Raw genomic sequence first — 10,199 nt, 5'->3', positions numbered from 1 at the left:
GAAGAAGAAGAAGAAGAAGAAGAAGAAGAAGAAGAAGAAGAAGAAGAAGAAGAAGAAGAAGAAGAAGAAGCTAAGAACAGAGTTTTAGATTCAGAGAGCAGTGGTTCCTTTTTACAACATCCTGGGAAATTCCTATCTTTTCAGTTATTTTGTTTGGTTGATTTTTGTTTTTTTGAGACAGTTTCTCACTGTGTAACTCTATCTGTCTTGGAACTCACTCGATAGACCAAAGTAGCATCAAACTTGCAGAGCTCCTGCCTCTGCCTCTCGAGTGCTGGGATTAAAGGTGTGTGCCACCACTGCCTTGTGAAACCTCTATCTTAATAGCAAAGAAGAGGGAATGAAGCCTTACCATGGTCTCCAACAAAGATAACATTCACACACCGGTGCAACTTGAGTTGTTTCAGTCCGTCCATTAACTGCCCCACGGTTTTGTCAATCTCCCTCAGAGGATTGGTCATCTGTAAAAAGCAAGTTAGTCCTCATATATTTATGTATGTATTTTTTACCTTTCAATTTCCATAGATCTTCTACCCTTAGAGCATTCTGGAAAGAAAACGTCTGGTCCAGAGGCAGAATTTTGTCTAGGGAATATTTTCCCACCATTTTCCTTTTTCTTTTTTTTTTTTTAATGGTAATAAGATCTAAGTACTCAGTACAATCTCATGAGAGAATAAAAGATTCTCCTTTTCCGATTCCTTTTGAAATATTTTGATATGAAAATATCACAAATTACTGAAGTAAATGCTTTCTGAGGCGCAAAAATGGCTTTTCTAAAAGGTAACTGTGTTCTGTAAATCCAAGAGTTTTAAGAGTGAATAGAAGAAAGTCAGACAAAGAGTGGAAAGCCTTTGTTCCCTCTATAAAATCACCAGACTTTGAACTACAGAGAGAGACATACAGAGAGAGAGCGAGAGAGAGAGAGAGAGAGTGGCCAAGGGAATCAAAAGCATAAAGACTGAAGGTTAAAACCATCACTTTCTTTTGGGAAATGAATTAGAACATAATTAATAAGACAGGACTCATCCCTTGTTCCAAAGACCTGAACTGCCAACCCCAGAGATAAACCAATTGCCTGCAAATGAAGCTGTCCTAAGGACAAGCTGTTGCTTCTCAACCTCATTGTTTTCAAACAGATTAAATAAGAATCGACAAGAATCCTAACAAACAGAAATGAGCTACAGAATTTGTTCTAGTTAGACTAATGAAATGCAAACTCTCAATTCTTCTCTGAGGAACATTTCCAGAGCCCAAGAAACGCAATCCACCATCTCTCACTGTAGCTTCAAAGGGAGTCATGAGAGCCTAGGCATACAGAGGATTGCCTTCTTTTTCAAATCTGAGTATGAAATAGAAAGATATCATGAAACCTCACATCACACAAACACTATACACTAGTGCAAATGCGTTTTCCAGTGCAGCTAACAACCACACACATACATCCAAATTAGCCAAGATGGAAACGAGAGGCCTGAGCATTACTTCCAATCAAACGCATTATGGCATCTGCTATCTGAATCTTCTTGGATGATTCAAGACCTCTCCTTGTATCATTTTATCCTTGAAACAGGGTAGAGGCCTCTTCTCTTCACGACAGGAGTCAGCGTTTCAAATCACAACTAAAAGTTGCAGAAGGAGTTGGGCCACCAAAACCTGAAGGGACTAACAGATGTGAGACTAAGTGGTGTTTGTCTGAGAAACACACTGTCCTCTAAGATCCGTGTCTAGACACAGAAACATGAAATGCATAACACATGTCTACCCTTGGCACAGAGTCAGTTTCCGTTATTCAGTGAGACAATTCAGGTAAAATCCAGAACTTGCATCTTAGCAATCAGGTTCACAATGAAAAATCCGCTTCTGAGGAATCTGAAGGTTTTTAAAAATGAATAAGCAAACATTCTTTTTGAATGTAAATGTTAGGAGTAAAATTTCTTACTGTCATTATGAGAAAAATATGCAGTTCTGTCTGCCTGTTTTCTCTCGTCCACACAAGTCGTCTGCTGAGCTGAGAGAAATACACACCACTAATGGAAGTCAGTGTGTTCACTGAGTTCTAATCTACCTTGCTTTGAAAGACTTGCCCTGTTCACTTCTGAGATGCTTCTCTAGAGGCAGCAACAGAAATCATGGTGACTTTTTTTTTTTTCAAGCAAAACCAAGAAGTCATTCCAGCCTAAACAGCAACATCCAGGTGGGGCCAACTAACGCTAAAGAAGATGAAAGACTCCTTTTCCCCTCTGTGGTATTGAGAGTGCAAGATGTCTTCACATCTTTGTTAGCCTCTGAAGTACCAGATGACCCTGGATTCAATGCCAAAGAAAGCACACTAGTTCTCCTAAGCCTTACCCAGGCTATTTTCAAACCAAGGCACCAAAGGCAGCCTTCAAGCCAGACCTGCCCGCCACAGAGGTTTGGAACAGTAGGTAAACTTACTTTGTCCTGACGAGTTTCCGCTGCATACTGATCCATCCTATGTAATTTTCTTCTTCTTTTCTTTGGAGGAGCAACTGGTCTTTCCTGTCTCCTCTTAGGGGTAACTTTCCTCTTAGGTCTTTTAGCCGGAGTAAGAAGTGAGCCATAACTACTCTCCTGTACTGGCGGATAGAGATGTCTGCACTCAGAGGTCGTCTGTCCCTCTGGGCCAGAGAGTAAAGCTCATACTTTCCCATCTGGGGTCAGCAGAGTCCAAGTTAGGAAAACTAAGTTCTCCTTAAGGGAGAACACGTTGGGAGGAGAGGTGACTCAGGGCCCTCTAGAGGGAGAGGCCTCTGACCTGTGTCGCAGTGTGATTACAGCTTTATTGCTGACACAAGGTTATGATGTAAGAGGATCTAGTCATGTGGGCTGCTTTTGGCTGAGGAGCCAGTGTATGGATACACCTGAAAGTGACATTAGGCAAGCTCCATGATTCCTGCACTGAGCACCGACTGTTCCTTGGTTACAAAAAGCTCTCTGTATATAAAGCACTAGCTTGTAACCAAACGAGTCAAGGTCTCTTGGTCGCTTCAAGATGGGAATGAGGTTCATGTAGGTGGTTCAAATTCAGCAACTCATGGATAGATATCTGATCACACCACCAAATATATCAGAGGGCTCTCAGCTTGCATGTTCAACCAAGGACAAAATGAAACAAAAATAATAAACAGTTCCCATTGGTCCTGAATAAACTCGTACACATCAGGCCTTTCAGCAGGAAAGAGGAGCAAACACGAGACTGTGTGTTTAGAAATCCTCTCTGAAAATTATATAAAATATAAAAAGTCACGGATTTCTTCATCGAGGTAGAGAGATGAAGGCATCACTCAGACACTTGCTATGGGAAGCTGTCTCCCTGTTGGAGGCAACAGCAGTTCTATAAGTATTGTCTGGAAATCCAGAGAACAGTGACATCTAACCGTCAACCGAAGGAAGAGCCCCCCAGTGCTGGAGAAAACCAGCCCCTGATTTGCTGATGGTGCAAAGGTGAATTAAAGCAGCTGGCCTTGCTGTCTACCTAGCTATCTCATCTGTTGGCAGGACTGTCCCAAGAGCCATTGGGATGCAGGCAGAGGCAGGAGAGTAACAGTGTTAGTGTAACCAAGGGGAACGTCTGCCATGCGGTTGCTCTGTTCCCAGGGCAAGCGGCTGCAAGAGCACTTCTGTCTTTGTCTCATCCTTTCTCTCTGGCAGAGCAGTCAAAAGTCACAGCCCTGTAGACTTCGGTTTGGTTTGCTTTGGTTTTAATGCTTCTAGTTTAGGCAAATCTCCATGAGAAGAGCAGGAAAAGGAAGAGGGTTTTTCCATGTCATGGTCACCGAGTACATTCTGCGAGCACTCAAATCTGCCCATCAAACTCTAGGCAAGAGACTCCAACATTCCAAAGACGCCCAAAGAGAACCCTTTCAATTGCAGCAGGTTAGAAGAGCGGAAGAAACGGAGTTTAAGCAGACCGAGTTTTTACATCATCATTACAAAGGCATGTTTTCCTTCTTCAGATGTTAGAGGAAGATGAAAGCTAAGTTTTCACTGTCCAGCCATACTTCAGCCTGAATTTAGAAATTTTAGCCTGAGGTTATTCAGAGAATGGGAGGGGGCAGGTTGCAAATGTCCCTGCTTTTCAGAAGGATTCTTTCCCATCTGAAGGTAGGGACCAGCCAGCCAAAGCTCTGCCTCTAGGCCCAGAAGAGCAGCCGAACAAAAGGTCACAGAGAAAGCATAGTTCGAAGAGAAAAAGATTGTGCCAATAATCAAAAGCAAGCATATTTTGAACATTCACCATTACACTATGAAACCAGGAGCAGTACACCATTTCTCGAAACTGTTAGCCCCGTGTTTGGCCATCTCAGTTAATAGCTTTTGAGACTCACCCTGAAAAAGAAGTGTACTCAAATATTAAACAAATAAACCACAAACTTCAGTTGAATTCATCTTACTGTGCCATATAGCTTTTTTCTAGTTAGAATCATTTCAATTAAATTTCAAACTCAAGTTCTTTTCTTGTTATCTATAAAAAAAAGTTTTGTATTTTAAAAATAACCCTTCACCTGGTGTATATAGTACTCTCATAAGCACTTACAGTCTGTGATGATACTTGAATGTTCACACATACAGATATTTCTGTATTTATTTATATATTCTGTATATATTTATTTCTGATAAACAGGTGTGTGAGCCAATCAAGCTTTACACACAAGAAAGGTTTTGCTGGCTTCCTTTGGTTCTCATTCTATTTTGTCTTGGGTTCAGCAGAAGTTTCTTAGAGACCATATGAGAAATATTGAAATCTGAAAACATCCTTTTCTTTATGAAGAATGTGGACATGCTATGAAATTCCCTAAGGCATATAGTTAATGTTTACCCAGCATCTAGGGAACAAACTCCAGCTGCAAGAAGTATTAATACTGAAGAGAACATAATGAGAATACTTAGAATTCTTATTCAAAAATACTATGAGGGGGGAAGGTTTGTATGTTTATAAGCAATTATGAACATAGAAACCATCATTACACCAAATTAAAGCATTCAGCACCTTGCTTCATTTAGTCATTGAGTCATTACTCAGCGTTTCAAAACAGCTGGGTTGGTTCTTAACCAAAATACATCTACTTTCACAAAGTAGCTATAACGAAACCACAGGTATCACAAACCCAGAGATGTCCCTGGAAAAGAGCACTTACTGCTAAGCCATAGGATTGAAGGCATCAAATGTGCTATAACTCATGTGTTGTTAAGAGCCAGCTCTTGCCACATAGATGATGGGTCCTATAATTTGAATATAGTTATCGATGGTAGCTTCTCTGATCCCCTGTCCTGTGGGAAGTTTCGTGGACTGGGAGTCTAACACAAACCCTCCACTTACCAAGGAACTCAAACGTCTTCGAGTACCAGCCTCAACATTCAAAAGATGGCTATAACAAAACCAGTTCCTTATTTTTTTTTTCTTGAAGGATATTATTCAGGCAAAGTTGGACTTTTTAATAGAGCACATGGAACTAGTTAGGTGTTTGGTGGGGTGGATTTTTTTTTTTTTTACATTTTAATAAAATCTGGTTCCTTCAGTTCATTCTTAGATTAATCTCAAAGAAAGTCTTCCCAAAGATAAAACAGCCATCCTGGCTTTCTGTGTTTCATGTATGCGGATGTTTATCTTATTTTATCATTTGTATTTCATAATCACGCAATAATGCTTAACCATCAAAAGGATAAAAGGGCCTCAGATTTATAGGACTTCCGTGATTCAAGGCAAACTATGAATGGTTTCACATAGTTATTAGTTTCTAGTGCTTAAAAGAAATTCACCAGACACTGAATTGAGGGTAAAGCATTCAGAAATCCTTAAGGCTTTTTTGGTATTCGATGCCTTTGTTTAGACATGGGGCAATTTGTTCAGAACTGCTTCAATCAAGACACGTTTATCTGCATCTCCAACATATCCTCAGGCTGAACACAGTGAATTTAGAGCAACTCTGCCATCCTCAGCTTCCAGAGAATCAGAGACAGTACCCAACAGCAAAGGCTTTTTAAAATAATTTTCTCCGCTCAAAGTAATGTTTACATTATTGCAGTGACCGCTGTGTCCCATGAAGAAAAATGAAAAGCATTTAAGATATTTTAAAAGTTTGACTCGTAGACTTTATCATATTTCAAGTGACCTACACTGACATTAGGAAGAACCCCATCTTAAGTAAACGAAAAACAATTACATGCAACCATGAAGTTAGTTTCAGTGAATTGCGCCTTACAAACATTGTCTTCTCCTGGGATGGCTGAGTGTCACGAGCTCCACATGCCTCCCAGTGGAGCATCGCTCTTGTTTAAGAACTCACTTTACCCCTGAGAGTGCTCACAGTGTTACAGTATGAACAACAATGTCCAGATACCCGCATATATTGTATCTCTACTGTGTCACGTGTCAGGTTAATCATGCTAAGGCTATGTGCGCTGATGAAATGACTTTCCCTCTGAGAACGGTGCCATCATGCTAAAAGAGTTAACATTCAGTTGTGCTGTTTTGTGTATCAGAGGTTTCAGAGATTCCTTCTGCCCGATCCCACCGGTAGCCAAACCTTAACCTTCTTCTACTGATGCCTTCCTTCAAGGCTACAATTTCCCCTATTCACCACAAGATAATCTGAAATAAAGTTCCTGTAAGGAAAAAGTACATTTAAGTTTTTTCTCTTCTTTTTTTAAGTTTATACTGTAAGTTTTACAAATTATTTGACAATGTTCATGCCTTTTATATTTGAAAACTCCCAGATTTTGCACAAATCCTAAAATTAAGTGGCCCAGGAACACAGGTTCTCCTCAGGCAGACGATAAACTACTAACCTCAGGGCCAAAGGGGCCATATTTGTGTCCAGAGAAATCAGGCTGCTCTGAATAGAAGGCATAAACTGAAGGCCTGTGGGGGAAATCAGAACCAGAGTCAATGCGAGGCTACACAGACCAGTTCATATCCCACATTAACAAAGGGGAAAAACCTTCAAAGGGGCTAGGGGGCACCCAGGAAGGTAACAAGAAGGAAATAAGAGAAAACAAAGCACAGTAACACATGTCCATGCAAATGCTGTCACAAAACCCATCGCTTGGAACATCAGCCTAAAAACATTAATTTAAAAAAGAACCCTTCAAGTTGAATTAGTTCCCCACCCACTCTCACTATTACAGATGGAAAACTTTTACTTTCTGTTACTTCCTCACCCATGACTCTACATCCCCACATCACTGCCCACTGTGGTAACTGGCAGGTGCCACATCAAAGCACTAAGAGTCACAATGAAAATAGCTGACCATCGCTGGGCACCCTGATCTTTAAATAGCAGGAGCACTGTGATCAACACCACTGGCCATGCAGTGGGCAGCCTGAGAGAACTGACTTGTATTCAAGGGGAGACTCAGCTGTAATGCCTTTCGGTCCATGAGATGCTGATGACTGATTCCTTTATCAAAGCCTACAACTTGCCCCAGGTCTGCTAAAGTCACCAGGATTAACAGCTGGAGTAATCCATGTAATTAAATAGTCCCCGGCAACTCAAACCTTCTTAAGAAAATCATGCTTAAAGTTAATAAGCACAAAACTTTTAATAACATCAATCTGGACTGTGCTTCCATGTCACAGACCATGTAGTGCTTTGTCCAGACCCAGCCCAAGATGGAAATGTACTAGGGGTAAAAGAGAAAAGGACTGATGAGGACAAATACCTCTCATTATCTGGCAGTGAAAGCCACTGTAGAATGGTGAGTATCCTCCTCTCATGAGGGATGGTCCTGTAGGGGCGAAAAATAAAAGCAAATCCTTCGGTTGCATTTCCACAAACTCAAGCCCCAAGAGTGCTTGCTCTTATCACTCAGGCCAACGCTCACTCTCTCTTCCTCACCATCTGTTTCCACTTCACTGCAGTGAAGGGCCCTCTTTGGAATTAGTGTTTAAACTTCCATTTCCACCCCCAACCTATTTTATTGCTCAACCCCTTCTATGAATGATTGGACTGGAAACTCTGAATTCATGACCAAAGTAAAGAACCTTATCTTGCTGATCTGAAACTGCTACAAGCAAAAAGAAACCAGTGAAGTTTTTGTTTGTTTTCGGCCTTTTTGTTTGTTTGTTTGTTTGTTTGTTTGTTTGTTTGTTTTTAAAGTGAGTCAATCCCTTGGCTGTGACAAAAGTCTCCCATCATCCATCTCTTCCTGTCAATATGATTTCTGTGGAGCTCTAAGCTCAGCCTTAGAGTGCACATCAGAACGGTAATGACAAAACTGAGTTGTAGAGTAAAATTAAATAAATCAAAGAAGGGGCACACCCTGTGCCTAACATATAACAGTGCTAAAAAATTTATTTTCAAAATTAAAAATAATCTTATTTTATTAATGATCACAGTTAGATATCTGTCGGTCTTCAAATAGTTATGATTTTAAAAATGTTATTTTACCCAAACTTTAAGTTCCTCCTCTATAAAATAATGGGTTAGTGAAGCTACTCCTGACGTTTTCTTCTAGCTTTATAAAAATTCGTCAAGCTCAGGCACATATAATTACAAGACTGACAAAAGGGGTATAATCTTCATCCACAATGGCTTTTGTGTTTAAATTACCATTCCTCTGTTGAACATAATTATCCTAGGCCTGGCAATAACATTAGGACCTCTTGGCTAACACAGAACAGTATCCTGGGCTGAGTTCTGTTAGGAGGCTAGCAAGCTAAGCAATATCATGACTTGAGAAAGAATCACTTTTTTTCCCAACAAGGAACACAAAAAGTTCTTTTGCTCTAAGATCAGACTGTAGAGGCTAATTCATGATGAATCCAAGCTTACACTAGTTTCATCGTGGTGAGGAAAATTATTGGGTAGACCATTGAAACATTTACTCTCAGGGAACATCAACAAGAGGACTGGGAAACAGATAAATCCAAACATGATAAATGACTAGGGCTGGAAACCCTCTCCCTATGCCTGTCATCACCATCCATCCCACCAGCTCTGCTTAGCTCTCCTCTCGGGATCTGACACCACACTAAAATCCTCTCTGTCCAGAGATGTCCTCCAACACCAGAAAATTCATGCTCACTATAAAATAAATCCTGCCATAAACATATTCTACTGGCATTGAATAAATGTGGCCCTGCCTATTACGACCTATGAATGAAATAAAAATAGACCAAGCAAAGCCAGGTTAATCACTTAAAGAATCCTTTAGCCTTAGAAATCCGTTGTATCTGAACAAAATAATTTTAATTGCATATTTTGAATTCTTTCCTAAATTAGAAAAGAAGCCAATAGCTCAACCTATTCATGCTACTTTATTCCTCCACCTTCCTGAGAGCTGCTGCTGCTGCTGCTGCTGCTGTGTGTGTGTGTGTGTGTGTGTGTATGGTGTAACACCACTCCTGACTTCAGTGGAGAAATAAAAGGTAACAGAACAAGTGTCAAGCTCAGCACACTCACCCTTTACCATCCTTGCTGCATGAACAACACTAGAGAATCAAATACACCAGCCTGCAAGGCAGAATGCCTGGTTCTGAATCCCAACTCCTATAAATATTGGCAATGAGACTTTGAAGGCACCTATCTTTTGATGCCTCTACAAACTTCTAGTAGCAGCATCTATTCAGAAGGTTATTGGAAGGATTCAAAGAGATAATATATGTGAAGTTCTCTAAAGTGTTTCTGGCTCATAGAAAGGGTTTAGGAAAATGCTAGTTGTATAAAATCAAGCCAGTCGATGTTCTAGCATGGACGGACAGGGGCTTGCTAGCCTCCACTCCTGAGGAGCAACTGCATGTTGGTAGCCTCTAAGGGAGAGTCAGTTCTCTCTGAGGTTGTGATCTCTGGATGGCCAGCTTGCTGAAATGGATGGCCCCATGTCCACAAGTAAACAGGCAGCATCAACAGCATCAAGTGGACTTGGGGGGTGGGTTTTTTTTAAATAAAATTTAAAAAGACATGAAGTTGGACAGGTAGAGAGGTGACATGGATCTGGAAGGAATTAGGGGAAGGGGCAGGGAATGAATATTATGAAAATATACAAAATTTTGCTAAAGGAGTTAATAAAATGTTAAAAAAGAAACATTTGAGTTTACATAATCATGTGCTGTATTTCTAGTTCTGTAGAAAGGATACATTTATTCATGAAAAGTACATTATTAAAGGTACATTATGATTAAGGCCCTTCTATAAATACAAAGATACAGGATTCTCCCATGAAGAAGACTGTGGTAG

The 10,199-nt window shown here is 40.4% G+C and overlaps 1 protein-coding gene across 6 annotated transcripts in view; it reads right to left on the bottom strand.

Moving 5' to 3' along the window:
- The window catches only part of Enpp2 (ectonucleotide pyrophosphatase/phosphodiesterase 2), a 126,866-nt gene that overhangs the window by 42,134 nt on the left and 74,533 nt on the right, over positions 1 to 10,199 (bottom strand). For 5 of the 6 annotated variants that reach the window (XM_055626396.1, XM_055626392.1, XM_055626394.1 and 2 more), the window contains exons 10-12: positions 7,684 to 7,749; positions 6,811 to 6,883; positions 353 to 461 (exon numbers count right to left, since the gene is read on the bottom strand). In XM_055626396.1, coding sequence (XP_055482371.1) covers positions 353 to 461; positions 6,811 to 6,883; positions 7,684 to 7,749 — 248 coding nt within the window. Of the gene's footprint in view, positions 1 to 352; positions 462 to 2,436; positions 2,593 to 6,810; positions 6,884 to 7,683; positions 7,750 to 10,199 lie in introns of all 6 variants that reach the window. The other variant, XM_055626397.1, reaches the window with a different exon arrangement.

This window comes from Psammomys obesus, unplaced genomic scaffold, assembly GCF_907164565.1.
Source record: "Psammomys obesus unplaced genomic scaffold, mPsaObe1.curated_primary_1811, whole genome shotgun sequence".
NCBI classification, from domain to species: Eukaryota; Metazoa; Chordata; class Mammalia; order Rodentia; family Muridae; genus Psammomys; species Psammomys obesus.
This window is presented reverse-complemented; position numbering and strand designations above follow the sequence as displayed.